The sequence below is a fragment of the Nicotiana tabacum genome, chromosome 11 (assembly GCF_000715075.1).
Source record: "Nicotiana tabacum cultivar K326 chromosome 11, ASM71507v2, whole genome shotgun sequence".
In the NCBI taxonomy this organism is placed as follows: domain Eukaryota; kingdom Viridiplantae; phylum Streptophyta; class Magnoliopsida; order Solanales; family Solanaceae; genus Nicotiana; species Nicotiana tabacum.
The window spans coordinates 103640635-103661562 of record NC_134090.1 but is presented as its reverse complement, the minus strand read 5'-3'; the positions used below and the strand labels follow the sequence as shown (position 1 = coordinate 103661562).

At 35.6% G+C, this 20928-nt stretch overlaps 1 protein-coding gene across 5 annotated transcripts; it reads left to right on the top strand.

The window, feature by feature from the left end:
* The first annotated feature begins 3209 nt into the window (after window positions 1–3209).
* Window positions 3210–20518, top strand: LOC107807370 (ubiquitin carboxyl-terminal hydrolase 26). 5 transcript variants are annotated; one of them, XR_012696662.1, is made up of 15 exons: window positions 3261–3616; window positions 5330–5926; window positions 8042–8297; window positions 9206–9954; window positions 11806–11914; window positions 12120–12301; window positions 12846–13130; window positions 13201–13405; window positions 13651–13722; window positions 15407–15628; window positions 16677–16940; window positions 17871–18012; window positions 18101–18248; window positions 19111–19313; window positions 20091–20518. XR_012696662.1 is itself a non-coding variant. In XM_016631729.2 (14 exons), the coding sequence occupies exons 1-13, from the start codon at window positions 3531–3533 to the stop codon at window positions 19227–19229; spliced, it is 3288 nt and encodes a 1095-aa protein (XP_016487215.2). In that variant the 5' UTR covers window positions 3261–3530; the 3' UTR covers window positions 19230–19232; window positions 20091–20518. The 5 variants fall into 5 exon arrangements, 1 of the variants encoding a protein (XP_016487215.2); XR_001652883.2 differs by lacking the exon at window positions 18101–18248 and having other exon boundaries at window positions 3210–3616; XR_012696663.1 differs by lacking the exon at window positions 18101–18248 and having other exon boundaries at window positions 19128–19313.
* The last annotated feature ends 410 nt before the right edge of the window (window positions 20519–20928 follow it).

Sequence of the window (20928 nt, the reverse complement as noted above, 5' to 3'; positions counted from 1 at the left end):
AATGTTGCATGCATAGCCCAATTGAAGGGAGGATTTATAAAAGGAGATAGAACGAAACACATTTCACCAAAATTATTCTACACACACGATCTTCAAAAAAGTGGTGACATTGATGTGCAACAAATCCGTTCAAGTGATAATCCAGCAGATTTATTCACTAAATCTTTGCCAACTTCAACTTTTGAGAATATGGTATACAAGATTTGAATGCAGAGATTCAAATATTTGAAACAAAGTTTTCATCGGGGGGAGTAAAATACGCGATGCACTCTTTTTCCCTTACTAAGGTTTTTTCCCATGTGGTTTTCCCTATAAGGTTTTTAATGAGGCACCTAACAATGCGTCTTACTAAATATGTGTACTATTTTTCCTTCACTGGGATTTTTTCCCACGTGGTTTTTCCTAGTAAGGTTTTAATAAGCTTATCCTTTCAGTACCCAGTTATGGATAAACATTACCCCCGGTAGAAGATTATCCATATCGGGTATAATAAGCTTATCCTTTCAGTACTCCGTTATGGATAAACATTGCTCTTAGTAGAAGATTATCCATATCTGGTATAGTAGCAGCTTACACAACAACTTCCTTTCTTCTATAAATAGAAGAGATTTCAGTTCATTATTTACATCAGTTTGAATTCGAATAGTATAACAGTTTCTCTCTATACTTGTCTTTACTTTACAGTCTTTATTTTATAACAAGAAGGTTATTATGTTGTTAATATCAACACAAACAACGGCGTTGGGCTTACGCCCGTGCTGTGCACGAGCATGCGTCATCTAGTGTGTATATACATATATATATACACACATACACTCCCTCCGTTCACTTTCACTATAAACTTTGCACACCATTTAAGAAATAATAAATAAAGTGCATAATTTACCATGATATCCATATTAATTGGTGTATAATCTTAATGAATTTGAAAAATAAATTGGAATGAATAATCAATGCTAAGGGTAAAACATGAAAAAAAATTCTTTTTCTCTTGATATGCGAAAGTGACAAATAAAAATATTTTTTTTTTGAATACTTGACAACTAAAAGTGAACATAGGGAGTATAATATATATATATATATATAGAGAGAGAGAGAGACAGACTACTAAATTAGGAAAAAACTATTCCCCAATTTGAATTGATTTTTTTTTATTTTTTTCGAATTTTATAGCTATTTAAATTCAAAAATAATAACCAATAACTAATTTTTAACTAAATAACTAATTATATTATGTGACTTTTTTTAGGCTGTTACTTAGCTACGTACAATAAACTCTTGTGGTCCGGTTCATCCTGTACCTGCACATAGTGAAAGTTTTACTATACTGCCTTTTTTTTCTTTGGCTTTTAATAATACATAGAGGATATAGATTTTTTATTATTCCCAATAAACTCGGGTTTAACGAAATTGGTGATAACGTGCCCCATTCAGTGGAATATTTTTATCTTTCCCTCCTAAACCACAAAAAGAAAAAAAACGAAAAGAAAAATAAAAAGACAGGGGAAACTGGAAAGACTTCCCCCCATCAAAATAAAATGTAATTTAAAATAAATTACAAGATTTTGAGAATACGGTATACAAGATTGGAATGCAGAGATTCAAATATTTGAAACAAAGTTTTCATCAGGGGGAGTAAAATACGCGATGCACTCTTTTTCCCTTACTAAGGTTTTTTCCCATGTGGTTTTCCTTATAAGGTTTTTAATGAGGCGCCTAACAATGCGTCTTACTAAATATGTGTACTATTTTTCCTTCACTGGGATTTTTTCCCACGTGGTTTTTCCTAGTAAGGTTTTAATGAGGCACATTATCTTTTAATGAACATCCAAGGGGGAGTGTTATAAATATATTATATTATGGATGTTCATTTAGTACTCCGTTGTAAATAAGCTTCTTGAAGAAGCTTATCTATATGGGACTCCACCGTAAATATGTTTATCTATTTAGTACTCTATTGGAAATAAGCTTCCTGAAGAAGCTTATCACTTCGGTACCCAGTTATGGATAAACATTACCCCCGGTAGAAGATTATCCATACCGGGTATAATAAGCATATCCTTTCAGTACCCAGTTATGGATAAATATTACCCTGGTAGAAGATTATCCATACCGGGTATAATAAGCTTATCCTTTCAGTACCCAGTTATGGATAAATATTACCCTGGTAGAAGATTATCCATACCGGGTATAATAAGCTTATCCTTTCAGTACCCAGTTATGGATAAACATTACCCCCGATAGAAGATTATCCATATCGGGTATAATAAGCTTATCCTTTCAGTACTCCGTTATGGATAAACATTGCTCTTAGTAGAAGATTATCCATATCTGGTATAGTAGCAGCTTACACAACAACTTCCTTTCTTCTATAAATAAAAGAGATTTCAGTTCATTATTTACATCAGTTTGAATTCGAATAGTATAACAGTTTCTCTCTATACTAGCCTTTACTTTACAGTCTTTATTTTATAACAAGAAGGTTATTATGTTGTTAATATCAACACAAACAACGACGTTGGGCTTACGCCCGTGCTGTGCACGAGCATGCGTCATCTGGTGTGTATATACATATATATATATACACACATACACTCCCTCCGTTCACTTTCACAATAAACTTTGCACAACCTTTAAGAAATAATAAATAAAGTGCATAATTTACCATGATATCCATATTAATTGGTGTATAATCTTAATGAATTTGAAAAATAAATTGGAATGAGTAATCAATGCTAAGGGTAAAACATGAAAAAAATTTCTTTTTCTCTTGATATGCGAAAGTGACAAATAAAAATATTTTTTTTTTGAATACTTGACAACTAAAAGTGAACATAGGGAGTATAATATATATATATATATATAGAGAGAGAGAGAGACAGACTACTAAATTAGGAAAAAACTATTCCCCAATTTGAATTGATTTTTTTTTATTTTTTTCGAATTTTATAGCTATTTAAATTCAAAAATAATAGCCAATAACTAATTTTTAACTAAATAACTAATTATATTATGTGACTTTTTTTAGGCTGTTACTTAGCTACGTACAATAAACTCTTGTGGTCCGGTTCATCCTGTACATGCACATAGTGAAAGTTTTACTATACTGCCTTTTTTTTCTTTGGCTTTTAATAATACATAGAGGATATAGATTTTTTATTATTCCCAATAAACTCGGGTTTAACGAAATTGGTGATAACGTGCCCCATTCAGTGGAATATTTTTATCTTTCCCTCCTAAACCACAAAAAGAAAAAAAACGAAAAGAAAAATAAAAAGACAGGGGAAACTGGAAAGACTTCCCCCCCATCAAAATAAAATGTAATTTAAAATAAAAAACCCTAAAAAACTCCCAAAAACTCTCAGGTGCGAGCTTTCCAAAAATCCAGCTTGAATTCTTCAGAGTTTTGGATTTCGATTCACTTGAAGACTCGATTTTACTATAAATTTTCCGAAATTAGACGGAGTTTATTGTTGATCAGAAGCTAAATTGCCGATTTTGTGCCGATTAAATATTTTACTGTTGTGAAGATGGGGCATCATCGTCCGAATACTCGCAGTAAAAATAAAAGGAATAGACCGGATGATTCTGCTGAGGCTACTGCGGAAATTTTCAGGTGAATTTTTCTTATATTGATTGTTGCTATTATGATTGTGGATATCTTACAAATTTATTAATGTTCAACGCCGTTGTTTTTATTTTTGATCGAGTTTGTAACGTTTTTTAGCGTGTTTCTTGACCAAGCTGGAGTGACTTTTTTTAGTTTTTTTTTTTGATATTTTTTTCCTACTATAATTATTTCGTAACTTTCATTAGTACAACATATTGAATCAAAATGCAGGTGTTCTTCTTGTGCAAAGAGTTACCCTACAAAATCAACAAGTATTTACTTTATCTAGAAAGAGCACATTTGAGTTAAAGGCATTTGATTCTGTCAAACAAGCTTAGATCAATGTTCGTAACATGAATGTTTTGACAATAACAGAGTGTAGCACAAAGATTAAAAAATATAAAATCCCATCTGCCTAAGCATGTTGGTGGTCAAAATTACCTGGTACCTATGTTGGTGGGAGGCAACATGTAACGGTAGAATAGTCGAGGTGTGCCAAGTTGGCCCGGACAATATTGTCATAATTTTTTTAAGAATGGAAACGGGTAGAATTGGTTAATCCGGTGGAATGAAAATGTGCAGCTAAGATAAGTCATGGAAATGTATCAGCCCTTGTTGATCTTTCATAAAATATATCGTGTTAGTTGTTACATAATAAGCTCTCATTTCTTGGACATGCGCATTTGAGATTGTAATTCAGGAAAGAAAAATATATGCCGTCAGAGATTGTGATGCACCTAATTGTAATGATAATTTGTGTTTACAGCCTTTTATAGATAGAAATGAAATCTTTAGCACGGAAGAAAAAGAATATAGTACCCTATTTTTCCCCCAATGGATAATGTGGAGGCAGTCCACGGGACAAATGTACCCTTTTATGTAAATGATAAGAAGAGGTCCTTCCTGCAAAATTCCCGATTTTCAGTAAGAAAGCAGATTTATTAGTTCTTCTCATGGTAGGAGAATGAAAGACACAGTAGGAACTCCTTATACTTATCCAAAAATGAAAAAGGCATACTAGGAAATCCAACTTGTAGTTTCTCTGTAGTATTGCAAGTGATGACGGGGATCTAGGACAGAGTATTTTTGGCTCTTTAGATTCTAATGTGGTATCTCTTGGAAAGTTTTCAAATAATAATTTTTAATTGTAAGCGGGCAACCTCTGGTTTTGTAAATTGTAAATATAGTGCAAACAACAACAACAACATACCTAGTGTAATCCCACATTGTGGGGTTTTTTTGTAAATATAGTAGTACATATTTATAGATGGCAAGAATATTGAGATAGATGAGTTTCTTGTACTTTGTGAGCCACCAAATACTCAATTTGATTCATATGAATTCAACTGCTGTGAACTTGAAATTCAGTTTCACAAGAACCAAACAATAGAAAAGGTCTTGGGTAGCTCAATACTGAGCTGACATATTCATCCTCTTACCCCTTTTATCATCTTCAGAATAAAAATAAACTACTGTACCTAATTCTTGTGTTTTATCAGTAAGCCCTAACTCAAGGAATATACTTTCTACTTCAACATGTTGTGCTCTTTTGCCTTCTGTTGAAGTGACATAAATAAAATACTGTAATGGCTGAATATTTGAATGCTGGACCTAAGTGATGTTGCCTTTCAAGGAGAATCCAATTTATTATCTCTCTTTTGTTTCTGTGATTGTTTTTTTTGTTTTTTCAGTTGGTAATTTTTGCTGTCTTCTTTGCAGAAACATTCTATCTACCAGCCAAGTGACGGAAGATGATGTTAATCAGCTATACATGATATCGAAACCTGCATGCCAAGGATGTCGTGTCAACACCAAGGATAATCCTAATTGCTTTTGTGGATTGATTCCACCACCAAATGGTAGTCGCAAATCTGGGTTATGGCAGAAGACATCCGAAGTAGTCAATGCTCTTGGTCCTGATCCTTCAGATGATCGTCGTGCATCCCCAGAGACACCTGCTGGCTTGACAAATCTGGGTGCGACATGCTATGCTAACAGTATTCTGCAATGCCTGTACATGAACAAGTCATTCAGGAAGGGTGTATTCTCTATTGAACCAGATGTTTTGAAACAACAACCTGTGTTAGACCAACTAGCACGACTATTTGCAAAGTTACATTTGAGCAAAATGGCTTATGTAGATTCTGCTCCATTTATCCAAACTCTAGAGCTAGATAATGGTGTTCAGCAGGATAGTCATGAGTTTCTGACCTTGCTCTTCTCTCTGCTTGAGCGATGTTTGAGCCGGTCTAGCGTGTTGAAGGCCAGAACAGTTGTCCAAGATCTTTTCCGTGGAGGTGTGTCACATGTGACTAAGTAAGTCTAGACTTAGATTGACAATACTAAAACTGTCGCTAAATTCTGATATTTCTGATATTTTAGACTGGTTACTCTAATCCTTTCATGACTCCTGGATTTCCTTTTCTTTACTTAATTTTTGATATAGGTGGCCCATCAGTTTAATCTTTTTTTCTATTTTTATTTTTCTTGATCATGAGCTGTGAATGGCACTCATAGTATTTTCTTGTGATTACATTGAGTTAAAACTTCTGAATGGAGAAGGGACGAATTTGTTGTGCCTTTCATTGTATTTTTGATTTTTTGGTGGAGTCACAAATGTAATGATACAGAAAATTTTCTTCTAATTTAATATAAGTAACCTTATCTCTCATCTTCTTAAACTGAAATGGCAATGCCACAACAAATTTTCGGTACATTTGTAGATTAAAGGCAGAGCAAGGGGTTTCACTATTGGATGAGGTTTTTAGTGTGTTAGTCTGGATCACCAGCAAAAGGAGTTCAAATCACTCTATTGTGAGCTCATACTTGTGAACAGTATCTCCACTCTCTGTTGAAGAACATAGCCAATTTGTAGACTCTACTTTGCCTTGATGATTTGCAAAAGTAAATTGGTTCATCTGTTAAAGCTCTTGCCCAAGTAAGAATTTTCCCACGAAAGAACTTTGAACGTGAAAAAGATTTGATAAGATGCTTTATCAGAATCTGATCAAAGAGATACTTTATCAAAAAAGATCTGATAAGATTAGCTACTCTGGTATATAGCAACATAGGATGTTTTTGTTATCTAGCAAGTGTACAGTGGAGAAGTTTAGCAATGAGCCTGGCCTATCTTGTCAAAGACAGAAGAGAACATCACCTTCACACCAAAATTACTAGCTTTTAAATCCCCTAAATTCACATGCTACATCTTCTATTACTTATATGCTACATCCTTTCCAGTTTGTTACTATTAACCAGAATTATACATGGTCTCAATTGCTTATAAGTAGTAAGAAGCTTTTGGCTGATGATCGCGTATAGTTCAATTCATTGTATGTTTTGGAGCTTATTCCCTGTCCAGACCACCCAAGCCTTTCGTTGATAGGTGCTAAAATAGTTATTGCCCTTTAATCAATTTTATCAAACAATTTTTTGTATAGACAGTCGTTTTTTTTAGCTTCCTCTTAATATCTTTAACTTGCAACCGTAGCACTTTCTTAGTGTTGGCTTTTGACATCAATAATCTTACTATTTTTATTTAAAAAATAATGAAGGTTGAATGGTCATTTCAGAATTTATTGACTGCACGTGCCCGGACACCCAAAAGCATGTCTGGCCCCTTATGGCAAAAGAAAATTAGGAATTGCAACTCCCCGTTCTAGTGCGGAAGAACTTTTCGTTGCATTTACATTGTGATGCTTCCATTGCCCTCCTTTCTAATGCAATGCAAATGCTAACTACTACGTCACATCTCTTGTCAAGGAATTTGTCATCCTTGATTCTCCTGGTTGTATTCTTCTCAAAATCAGGGTTCATCAGATCTTTTTTTTTTGAGAAGGTAACAAGTTTTATAAATAAGTAGGAAAACCTTTAGCATAAAGATTATGCTAAATGTTAAAGATAGTTACAATGCCCTCGAAAAAAAGCAAAAATGCAAACCCAGACTTGTGGTAGTTACAAAGACCCAATAATATCCACTATAGACTCTACATCCTCTACCAGAGCTTCTCTACACCAAAAGTGAAACAAAAATATACAATTCGTCTTGATCTTCTGTTCAGTGTTAGCTCTATCTTCAAAGCATCTTGAATTTCTCTCCAACCAAATTGTCCACCAAATACATGCTGGGATCAACCTCCACCAATGCTTCTGGCTTAGTAGAATACCTGGGTCATTCCAGCAAGCTAACATTTCTGCAGTTGTCCTAGATATTGCCCATTTCACACCTTTCATACTCATGAAAAGATACCACAGCCTACTAGTGGTTCATCAGATCTTTTATATGACTGCCACTTTGTTATGTCAGGGTTTTTAACTTTTAGATTAGAAGCAATTGTTTGTTTAATTCTTTGTGGTTGATTCTGCGTTACGTTTCGGAGTTTCTAGGAGATCCTAAATTTTTTTGGGTGCTTGTGCCTAATTAACGTGTAGGTGCTCAAAATGTGGAAATGAATCTGAAGCTTCATCAAAAATTGAAGACTTCTATGAACTGGAGTTGAATGTCAAGGGTATGAAGAGTTTAGACGAGAGTCTGGACGACTATCTTAGTGTGGAGGAGCTTCAAGGAGATAATCAATATTATTGTGATTCATGTGCCACCCGAGTTGATGCTACCCGTAGCATTAAACTGCGCTCTCTGCCTGCAGTCCTAAATTTCCAGCTCAAGCGTTGCATTTTCCTTCCAAATGTATGTAAAGTATTTAAAACACCTCACCGGTATATGCTAGTCCTTCTATAAGACTACATAGAGAAGTTGCTACATGTGATTATTAGAGTTGATTAATATACCATAATATTCTCTAAAGGTTGGTAATGATGCTATAGTTGCTTCGTCATAAACCCTTTTCTCTCTCTGCTGGGAATTGTAAGTTCGTTTGTCATGGGAGGAAGTTTCTTAAATTCCTTATCTCGTTGTAGAGCTTTATCCCAGCAATTTTATATCACTGTATGTGCAGTGGACTCTCTTCTTCTGCTTGGTCATAGTTCTATGCTGTAAGTGATGAATTAGATGCTTGATGGCTTTCATGAAGTTTGAAATGTTGGACTGCAGCTACTTAATATCTAGAAACTCTGGTCTCTTGATTCGAAAAAAATTTAAATGCTTTTACCCTTCCAGGCTCCTATAATGAAAGAAAAAGTTCTATCTAGCTGATACCAATTAGTAAGGAATATGGTTTAGTTATGTTAGTACATTTGCTTTAGCTTTTATGCGCTCTAGGAGTTTTTTTGGCTCTATATGAGATTTTTATGCCAATAAAAATATAGAGAACTTCTAGTACCCTTTATGCAATTTGTATTTTGTATAATGTTGGTATGAGATTCATATATCTGATAGCGACTTGTTTGGAAATGAGGCATAGATGTTGTAGCTGTTGTTTTACCCTTCCAAGCTCCCTAACTTTTGGTACATATATTAATTTGAGTTGAATAATGGAAAAGATTAGAGTGGTCCTTTATTAGTAAGAAAGTGACTCTTGCTATGTTTCTGCTTCACTACCCAAATTATTGCTGAAGTTGACTTATTCATTTATTTATTAGATGTTTGTGATCTGTTCCTTTTATGGGCTCTATCTGATACATACATTATTTTCCTAGACTACAACGAGGAAGAAAATCATATCTGCGTTTTGTTTTCCTGAAGAATTGAATATGACACGGAGGATATCTGAGCATTTCCAATCAGAATTAATATATAACTTGTCAGCCATACTGATCCACAAAGGCTCTGCTGCAAATAGTGGCCACTATGTTGCGCACATTAAAAATGAGAATACACAGCAGTGGTGGGAATTTGATGATGAACATGTTTCGAATTTAGGCTGTCAGCCATTTGGTAAAGGTTCTTCACATTCTGCTGTCAAGCCTTCTCAAACTGAGCCACTTGACCACTCTTCTTCTGATGCAATTAATATCCCCGAGAATGGAAATGGACCTGCTGCTGGTGGGCAGCAGCAAGCCTCAAATACTGATGTCACTGAGGTGAAGACCTTCTCGTCTTGTGATGCTTATATGCTGATGTACGTCCTTAGACGTACAAAGAATGGTGATAGAATGTCAATTGACTCTAGTGATGATAAGGCGAAAAAAGAGGCTTGTACATCTTCTGAAGCTGATAGTCATCTTCCATCCCACCTTTATGAGGAGGTAGAAACATTGAATGACTCATATATAGACTCATGTAACCAATACAAATCTAGGAAGGAGTCTGAGCTGAACTGCATCACTGAGAGGAGGCAGGAGGTACGTTCAATCCTTTCTAAAGCTGCAGTCCAATCACCTGAAAAATCTTACTTTTGGATATCTATGGACTGGCTGCGTCAATGGGCGGACAACATCATGGCATCGTAAGTTTCAATGCCTTTGGTGGCTCTTCCTTTTCCTTTGCGTCTCATAGTGTAAATCCTTTTAAGGTAGTTGATAAACGAAAATATAATTTCTTTCTACATGGGACCTTTTCCTTCTACTTATGTGAATGGCACTGTCGATAATTTTTGTCGTGATTAGTTCTAGAAGGATTGTTGAGTAGTTGGTGTATTAAGTGTAACAATCTGGAGAGCTTAGGCTCAAATCCCAGTTACAACACTCAGCGTGAGCCCATCTGTAATGTTCTTGGTGTGGTAGGTTTAACTTGATACTTTAACTTGTAGATTATACTAGGTTGTCCAATGGATTAGTCGAGGTGTACGTAAATTGGCCTGTATACCGCCGTCATTAGAAGAAACTAAAAAACTTTAATCACTATTTAGCACATTCAGAAAATATTCTAAATGATCACATGAAAAAAATTTACGTCATGCACTTATTTCCACATAGAATACAGCACAAAAATTTTCAAGTTAAAAAAAGAAGAGCAAATAGGATTTTGCTTATCACTATAAAGATGAAAATGACTAATAATTGAAAATGAAATAACATACTTCTGAATGAATTATTGGTCTCATTTGAAAAGTTTATGGAATTGGAGTATTTAGTTGATCATGATGTTTGGATATTGTATTTTTGATGATGCTTTTGATACTGTATTAATCAAATGTTTAGGTATTGCATTAATTGATGAATTTCTTCTGCATGCCTTAAGTATTGGAAATGACAATTGCATGTACTAATTCGAATGAGTCTATTAAAGTTTATGTAGTGACTGTAGTCCCTTCAGGGGCATCCCATAAAATCAGTATAAGTCTTTGTATATGTGCATGTATGCATGTGTGTGTGTATATATATATTATATATATATATATATTTTGTGTGTGCAAGTAAATACGCGCCATTACATTAGCTCCATTTGAATATACTAGATGCTACTTGGTATTCCCAGGGTTTCAGTTAATGCTTCTTTGCTCTCAAGAGAGTTCTGTTTGATTACTGTTTTATTATTTCGAAAATATTTCTTAATGTAAAGCATTATAGTTTGTACCACTTTCTGTTGTATCTTCTGCTATTCTACGACATTGCTAGTTTGTTACTAACTACTCATTTCTCAAAAGATTATAACTAGTATTAAGATTTAGTCAAGTTACACGGGGATAAGTGAAACCATTACATTCTGTTTAAATTATAATTAGAAGATATTTGCTTTAATATATGCTTAATGCAGTGGTATAAAGTATGCAATGACACAGGTTTCAGTCATCTTTAATTCAGTTTAAATTAAAGATTATCCTGTATTTTCTGGTGCTGTTCTCACTTGCTAATGTAGAAGAGATGCTATATGATGATGTAGCTAGTTTATTTTATTGGAAGTATGGACCTTAAGGGCTTGTTTGCTTTCCAATATTAGAGACCTATCTCGGCATAAAACTGAGAATTTGCTTATTCAATGTTTAGGCTCAATGTTTAGCTAACAGTATAAACTTATACGTTACTAAAACAGCTTTGCATACTAAAAACAACGTTTGGTTACTGTCATAAGCTGTGCATAAATGCTGTTTGTATTACTTATTTTGAATAGAATGTGAAATAAGAATATGTATTAGACATATGTACCTAAAACAACAAAATTACCCATAAGCTAATTTTGACTTTCGTGATGCCAACGCTACATAACATTGTTCACCGTGTAACAATTTATGTGTTATTATTTGTCGCTCCTCATAACAATCTGTTTATTATGAATCCCGGGGTAACTAGTTCATCAAAACAACCTGTCAGGTAAACGACTTATTTAGTAGTCATTAGTCTCCTTTGGTGTATTACAGAATCATTGACAACACTTCCTTACAATGCACACATGGGAAAGTACCAGTTTCAAAGATTGGCTCTATGAAGCGGCTGTCTGGTGAAGCTTGGACCATGTTATTCTCTAAGGTAATATTTTGTGAACTAGTATTCTTTACTGTTTTGTTTAAGCATTTTCCTTGATAACCTCAAAAACCATTATTCTGTAACTGGTAATTGCTTTTCAGGAATTTGAATATTATCTATGCTTAATGATTTCCATGATATTCTCCATTACTAGCTTTAAGTTGCATGCTATTTCTTCCTGATATTTATCTGATGCGTGCAAGTCCAGTACGGTGGAGGACCAATGCTGGCCAAGGATGATTACTGCATTGACTGCCTCTTTGAAGTGGCTCGGTCGATGGCCCGTGCAGATAACTACCGGGATCGAAGAACATTAATGAAAGAGCTTGCAGAAGCAGCACTTGCAGGGGTTTGTCTTGATGGGAAGTTGTACTACATATCAAAGACATGGTACAACTATGCAATGTATTACTTGTTTAAACTTGTATAGATGTGTCTAATGTAGGATATCTAGCACTTAGTGCTTGGGAAGATATTTGAATAAAAGTGTGATTACCCGTAAAAAGAGTTTATAGTCAAGCGTAACCTGCATCGTCTAGTTACCAACTATAAAAAGTGGTAGAAAACGATTTGAAATGACCTTCCTAAGAAAAACTTCTGGCATCACACTAGGCATTTCGAGTCCAATGTATGTTTACATGGGACGTTTGGCTTAATTTTTAACTTCCTGACGGTATCAATAAACGTTAAACGTTAACATTAGTTCTTTTATTGTGTACATTATTCTATTCAGTTGTGCTTTCTTTTACTGTCTTGATCTTAATTTCACGAAGTTCATCAATTTTGCTAATCGTCAAAGAAGTTTGCATGTTCGAGATATTGAAGCTATTCATGCAATGTGGCAGTTGCATCATCTTGTGTTTCATATGTTTTCAACATGTATTAGTCTCTGTATATTAGATGTCTATTGATATTCATTTGGTTCCTTCTGTAGGTTACAGCAGTGGCTCCGACGGAAGAATGTAGACTCTCCTTGTGATGCTGATGCTGGACCAACAGCTTCAATAAGGTGTCCACATGGACAGCTGATGCCTGAACAGGCTGCTGGCGCTAGGCGTGTGCTAATACCCGAGAGTCTTTGGAATTTTATTCGTGAGATTGCTATGGCAGTAAAACCTGATGACGCTGTGGGTTGTTCAACTTTCATTTTAGACTCTGAGCCCTGTGCTCAATGCAACAGTCAACTCACTGAAGTTGCATGCTTAGAAGATACTCTAAGGTTCCATATCAACTTATTAAGGTATTGGAGTTAGAGTTACCTTGTTGCTTACAGTATTTATATGGTACAGGGGGTTCAAGCTCAAGCAACGGCAAAGTCATGAGAGATTAGCAATGGGTAAAAGCATACCAATTCTTCCTGGTTCCAAATACTTCTTGTTACCATCTTCTTGGTTGTCTAAATGGAAAAGCTACTCTAATGCAAGTGGCAAAAGTGCTCCTAGTGCTGAACCTGAAACTTTGGATGCCGTCATTGATTTGCTGATGTGTGAAAAGGTATAATTTTCAATAGCATATTCCATCCAAAGGTACTTTACACAAGCTTTATGCATTTAGCTATTTTCCTCCTAGAGTAAATTTCAGGTATTGCATGAGATGATTCCTCGTGTGTTTGGATAGATAAACTGAATGTGCTCTCTGTACTCCTTGAAGTTTGAAATGCTTATAAACTGTCTATAAGTTCTTCAGAAAGATGATTCATTGTAATTTATTTCTTGCTAAGCTATGGTTCTTGTGAACAGCATTCAAGACTTCTTGAAAGGCCTCCTGATCTGGTTTGCAAACGTGGAAGTATTCTCCAAAAGTCACCTGCTGTAAGTTTATAATGTATTTCCAAGTTATTGTTTGTCTTTGTGAGAATGCACGGAAAAAAATATATTTTTTAACAATGATACAATGAGCCCTATATATATAATACATATTCTACTCCTTTAGGGTATATTCTACTTCTATATTTTACTCCTACTACATATCTAACAGATTATTTACATATAGCTATCTAATACTCCCCCTCAAGCCAGTGCATACAAATCATATGTAGCGAGCTTGTTAAATAAGTAACTAATACGAGGACCAGTGGGGACTTGGTGAAAATATCTGTAAGCTAATCATTCGATTTCACTACGAGTCTTGCCAAACTCCTGGATAATTGTGCTGAACATACCAAACCAGACTCGAGAAGACTGCTCTACACCATAGAATGACCAGCGCAAGTGACATATAAGGCCACTAGACTCCCTGAGTAACAAAACTAGGTGGTTGCTGATAAACAGAAGTTGGTTGAAAAGTCGCCGAAGAAATTTGAAAATAGTGAGACCAAGCCGAATTCCACACTACAAAATAGGTTTTAAAATATCACTAGAAAACATAAACTTTTCTAGAAATTACTGTTCATGCGAGAAAATCAGTCATGAACATCAGTGTTCACGCTGGAAAAAATAAAAGTTGTCAGGATTTGATGTAATTTATATGGGTAGGCTCGAACTGGACGAGTAAGTTGTCCTGAAGAAGTTTTGTCAAAAAGTGGCCGGAATGGCTCACACGCACCAGAAAAGTTACTGTAGCTCGCCGGAAAATTTCAAAGTTCTCGGAATCTGAGGAAATTGTACTGGTCATCTTGGAATCACCCCACAAAACAACTGTCCTAAAGAAATTTTTGAAAATTCTGACTGGAAAGTGCTCCACGCGCCAGCGCGTGGAGGCGCGTGAGGGACTTTTTGCCGGACGATTGACTGGGGTTTTGTCACCTGACTTTTTCGAACAAGATGGTAGTGTTGGTTTTCGCACAAACACTTGCCGATGAGGAAATAACGCAGATCAATCTTGAGTCGTCAACCAAAAAGGTGCACGATGACTCTTTTTTGTTCCGATGGGACTGGAATTTCTGGGGTTTGTTCGCACAAGGGTTTCAGATCTGATGGTGGTATTAGTATATGCATAGTACTACGGTAGCAGTGATGAACCCTAGGAACAAGACGAAGTTGCCGGAAATTGCACGGCGATGAGATCTTTCTTCCCGGATGTCGCTGGAATGACACACATCGATAATTTTCTACAGGAAAAAAATCTATTTTTTAACAATGATACAATGAACCCTATATATAATACATGTTCTACTTCTTTAGTACATATTCTACTCCTACTACATATGGGACTAGGACATATTTTACTTCTGTTACATATCGAACTACGATTATTTACACATAACTATCTAACGATCTTCAAGGTAACTTTAACATGTTGTTGATCCAGCTTGTTTTTACTCGTGACAAAGTCCATTACAGTAGCTCATTAACATAAAGAACGGTAATGTTTCCACGATGAAATTGTAATATTATTCAGGCAGGCATATTAGTCATGTCTGATTTTGTTTATCTCCGTGCACCATTAAGCAGGTCCATATTCTTGTTTTTTTCCTTTTTCTTTACATTTATGTTCTTCCACTCTTTGATTCTTATTCTTTTTGCTGAGTACTTGATTTCTGGCTGTGGAATTTAGACAGATGCATTGACAATTATCACCGACAACGATTGGAAATTATTTTGTGAAGATTGGGGTGGTACAGAGGCAAAAGGCATTACAGCTGAAATTGATTGTTTGGGGAATGATTTCCTTGGATCTAGTGAAGATATGGCAATTTCTGAGGAGCATATGAATTTGACCGACGAATCGAATGCTGGGTCTGAGTCTAGAAAACCCATCATTAAGATTTCACCAGAGGTAATTTCACTTATTCTTCTTGTTTCTGTCATTAAAACATGGACGTAATTTATTGAGCTAATGATCGATATACTAATTTAGGTAAAAGTTTCCCATTACACTTCCTAATATCAGCTAGTTGTATCTTTGAAAAGAATTTATGTCCATATTCTGCTAAGGGCGCAACGCATGATGTGTGAGTTAGGCACACGTCACATGTTCAATCCCTGCCACAACCAAAGCTTGGTATTTAAGTGCAAAAAGGTAGATGGTCAAGCTCATCATCCACCAAGTTTCGAACTGTGCGCCATGGCTGTCAAAGATTTCTGATTATCACAAAAAATATATGTGCCATATTCTTTATAAGCCGGAGAGTAATGCAAGCATAACTAGGTCTAGAGCATGTCTTACCTCAACTTATCCCTTTCCCTTCTCTCTCACTGTTTTTAGAACCCTTAAAGTTTTTTTTTGGTTTTGGGGGGGGGGGGGGGTTGAGGGGCTGGCCAGAATAAGTAATTATCTAATGGCAGCGATGAATCATTTTAACAACCCAGGCCGATTGTTTCTAAGCAGTAACCTGTAGTTGGTCTCAGGATATCCTGGTTTTCATGGATTTACTATTAGTTGAAACGTAATGCTATGCAAGTGGCTTTAATGGAATACCTTAGGTTATGATGATTCCAAAGTTAAGGGATTTCTTATCACAGAAGGAAGTGCTCATGTACGTAGGATTTAAAGGGCCTTGTCGTAGTTGAGAAGCTCGGAAGAGCTTACCAAATCTCATAGTTTTGCCTCCAGGTTGTAGAAATCCTGTTGCATAGTTTTTTCCTACAAGTTGAAAAATATTGGCCCCTACAGGATTGATGCTATGTTTGTCTAAAATGTGAATCCAACACAAGCACTTTGCATGATACTTGAACATCCTTTAGAGCATGCTGACATCAGCCGGAAGAAAAATGACGAGTTCCAATACGGAGATGTTATTCTGTGTCTCAGCTGAAGGTTCAAGAAGAAGCCTTTTGAGTTTCTATTGCATATGGATACTAATCCTAAATTTCATGCTTTCCAGGTGTGTGAGGAGTGCATTGATGAAAGGAAAAGCCGTGAATTAATGAGGAAGCTCAATTATTCCAATGAGGATATATGTGTCTGTTTCATTCGTGGCAAGGAGCCTCCAAAATCAGTTCTAGAAGCATCAGTGAACAGCTTGGAACCAAATCGACGGACCTCAAAGCGTTCCAGGAAGACCGCATTTGGAAACTCAGTAAACTTGAATGTATCTGGGTCCACATCTGTCTACCAGCTGAAGATGATGATATGGGAAGCTTTTGGGGTATAGCCACCTTTGCTTTTTGAACATATCCTATTCTTAATTTTATTTCCATGGCTGACTTGTTTATGAGGTGAGCCTTTTTTGGCTGATACTAGTTTGGTAGGAGTAGGTTCTAAAATCTGAAAGATGTTCTGAAGGGCAATGCCTATTACAGTTGGGAATAGTGGTTTAAAAAATCATAGTTTGATTGTTTGTATGATGGCAGTCAATCAATCACAACACTCCTCTATCTGTACTAACAAGCTATTCTTTCACATTGGTGGAGTCGATATCAAGAAAATACTAGCATAAAATAATGTTATAAAGTCAGTTATGCCTTTTAGGAACACCCTATTGATGCTGTAGAAACTTCAAAGTTATGTGATAGATTGTAACTTATTGAATTTGAAATCTGTTTGAGAAAACTGATTCAGGAAGGAAAACTTAGGTGCCTCAGCCCAATTGCATTCTGTTGACCTTCATGGGTAGATTCTAATCTCAAGCATATGAGACGATGAAAGGCCAATCATACAAGATAACATGGTTGTTCAGTATTTATGTCATTAGATAGACATTTTTTCTGGCCTATACCTTAGTTCTTTTTGTTTGGTTCGTATCTGAATTCTGATAATAATGTCTGTATTTACTTTGTGTGGTATGCAAGTTTTCTGTTGACATGTAATATTTCATATTTTAACTTATTTGTTTTTTTTTTGATTGATAACATATTTGGAATTCTTATCGTTGTGCTTTCATTTATATAGCTATTTATTCAAAATAGCAGATATATGATCCAGCGACGATTGTTTTCACTTGCTCTTTTGTGCTTTGAGAGTGATGGCAGTTTACTCACATCAAAAGAATAGAGTTGTTGTCTGCAGTTGTTTTTATGGACTTCTTCCTTTTGATCTGGGCTCTGGTAGACGAATTTATCTCTTTTTACTTTTGCAGATTGTCAAGGAAAATCAGGTACTTCACAAAGGTTCTCTGGTTATTGATGGTGAATCTGCTTGTCTTGCTGACATGAATATATTCCCCGGAGATGTACTATGGGTTACAGATTCGGAGATTCATGAGCATCGTGATATTGCAGGTAATACTGCAATGCCAAATGGATGTCCAGATTTTCTAGGTGGACTACAATAATCTTATGTTATCTTAAGTATGACATTCTTTATCAGCTCTCTATGTTGCAAGACTCTTCATAATCCCTGCCGCACCCGTGTCGACACGAGATGGGTGTGGGTGTGTGGGATCCACACCGGATTTGGTTAACATGCCTTGGGTACTTTGACTACATTCTACAACCGAGAAGTATAGATTGATCGGGTATTTGGTTTGATTTTTTGGTTTATGTCATATATATGTATAATCATATAAAGTATTGCTTTTCTATTACGCGAGATATCTTACGAATAAAATATTAGATGCTTATAAAGAATTAAGTTTTATTAGTTTTTGTTCAATAACTTTAACTAATCGAAAAATGTAATATATATCGTAATATACATTTATTGGTTGTATCCGCACTCGGATCTGTACCCCTTGAATCGTAAAATTTATGTGATAAAGAATCCGACCTCTAGATCCGCACCTATATCTGATACCCGCAACCGAGTCCGAGCAACATAGCCAGCTCTTACATTTCTCTGTACAATCTTCTCCTTTTCGGCTCCTAAAAACTGCAATTCTGTCATCTATTCTCCCTTTAATTTCAACTAGTACACATTTTGGGGTTTTATCTTATGTACATATTTGGTTATGTGATATTAGCATATTGCACATGAATTTCATGAAATGGTATGCGTATGTAGTATTCTTACAATTATTTTGGATCTGTTGTGTTATAGGTTGTTGCATTGTTGTTGTTTTATTATTATTACAATGTCAAGGTCTAACTAGCATTAACAATACATAACAAACATTTTGCATATGGAAGAGTATGCATTACATCATATGATATACCTGCATTATTGCAGTACGACTGATCAGATTAATGTACACCATCCCACTAGCTTGGCATTTTATTAAACCAGGCCACATGAAAACTGCTGGTTTATGGTAAATCAGCTAATAATGTCCCATGACCCCCTTAGTTTTTATCTGACCAAATTCAGTTTTTTGCCGACGTAGTAATTATATCAGATTTGCACTTGATCAATTAAATTTTATTTATGTACTTTAACTTCAGATGAGCTTTCTGGCCAGAAAACGGAGGCACAAAACACTGAAGAAGGTTTTCGTGGAACACTTCTGTCCTCAAGTATCTCATCCCACTTTGTCTCTGAAGCATCTGCATGCCTAAATTAATCGGTGTGTACTTGTATAGTATATCTGTCGTTGATATTTGATTCTGGAAGAGTAGAGCTAAAATCTTCAACCTGCTTAACGGAGGTAGTTTCTGTATATTCTGCTTAATTTTGATGTTTTTCGCTTTATCCGGCTTACTCGTAGCGTGTCTTCCTTATTTTTCTTGTTTATTAAGTTCGAGCCTAGGGGTTAGTTGGATAGCATTGAGTTTTTTAAACTCAAATTTCTTTGATTATATACTTGAGATGATTCACAATTCATAGACTTCGCCATGATCTAAGAGGGCAAGAACCATGCTGTCTTGTAAACATTAACCCCCACTCCCAACTATGGAACTCGTTCATAGATCTTTAAAATCACAATAAAAGTTGACGCCGTTACATGGCCTCCTCATGTTGGAATTTTGAACTTGTTAATGTGGGAGGTCACATCAGTTAAGAGATTTGGTTGTCCTTTCAAGATGCCTACTCGACCCATTGTCGAATCAGGATAATGCCTGATCATGTTTTGGTATCTCCTTAGGGTTACTCGTGACTCTTTCCAGTGTTTTATATCAATAGATTGTTGAGCGTTCCAGTCATACTACAGTCAGATTGAACAGACAAGTCATCATAGGGAATAACTTTTATCAGGTTCTTGCTATTGTGTGTACTGTGGTTTCATTTACTTTCTACAACTTACCTAATTACGAATTGTCACACATAATTAAACAATTAATCTCTAGGTCTGTTGATTTTTGCTGCCTGTTGCTTTAAAGAGAATTACATCTTGAATTAACAATAACCTCCTTTCTGATCGTTCTTCTCTAGTACTTTACTGGTAATTTTCTGTTTCCACTAACTTCACTTTATTGTGCTTCAGATAATCAGATTGGCTCACTTTGTTACGTTGAAAGTACGCCCTGTTTTGTATAACCTTTCGTGTTACTAGCTCCTTTACAAAGTTTGCTTGATAAGGCGATGGATCTCCTAGTGCAAGTTACTGTGTAGAGATTAGTATGATTTTTGTTTTTGACTTTTAAGCTACTTGGTGCCCAAGCAGTTGATGTATTATTCCTTTCACCTTCTTGGCTGCCTTTTAGTCATGCAAGTTGTAGTTCTGTAAGGCCAGGTCTGGTTCATGGTCCTAGTTTTGGGACAGTTTTGTGCATTGTAGGACCTATTCCTTTGCTTTTGTGAATAGCGGAAGACTGAAGAGGCAGTCAATAGTACATGTCATACATGTATGTAAGTTGTATCTGATATTATTCTTGGTTCCTTGAGCTTAAATATGGGTTTGATAACCAAAAAGTCCAACTCCCGCCCACCCAAAACCCACGTGAAAACACAAAAGACGTGAAAACAGAAAAGATAATCACACGGACTTTTTGACTCGTAGTTAATGTCACGTGTATTACTTCATATTTTAGTTAGGTTCAGTTGATGTCGCTTGCTCCGAGGTAGCGGTGGAGTAGATATAATTTTCTTATATGAGATACAATAGCTAATTACAATCTCATGACTGAACTTAAAATCTATTTTACATCGTCTGCTTATGAACCTATCTTTTGGTAAATATTTTTCATCTTCCGTCAACCTAATGGTCCAGTAACACACCATGTTATTTTAAAAAATTAAAAAATTAAACTGCCCTCCTTTTAATGTAAAAATTGCATGGGGTGCCCTATTTTATCGCCCCCATTTAACCTATACCCATTTTT

Coding starts and splice junctions, on each gene's coding strand:
- LOC107807370 (XM_016631729.2), top strand. CDS start 3,531: ATGGGGCATCATCGTCCGAATACTCGCAGTAAAAATAAAAGGAATAGA. Junction 13,131..13,200: donor TGCTTAGAAGATACTCTAAG/GTTCCATATCAA, acceptor TATATGGTACAG/GGGGTTCAAGCTCAAGCAAC. Junction 15,629..16,676: donor TCATTAAGATTTCACCAGAG/GTAATTTCACTT, acceptor CATGCTTTCCAG/GTGTGTGAGGAGTGCATTGA.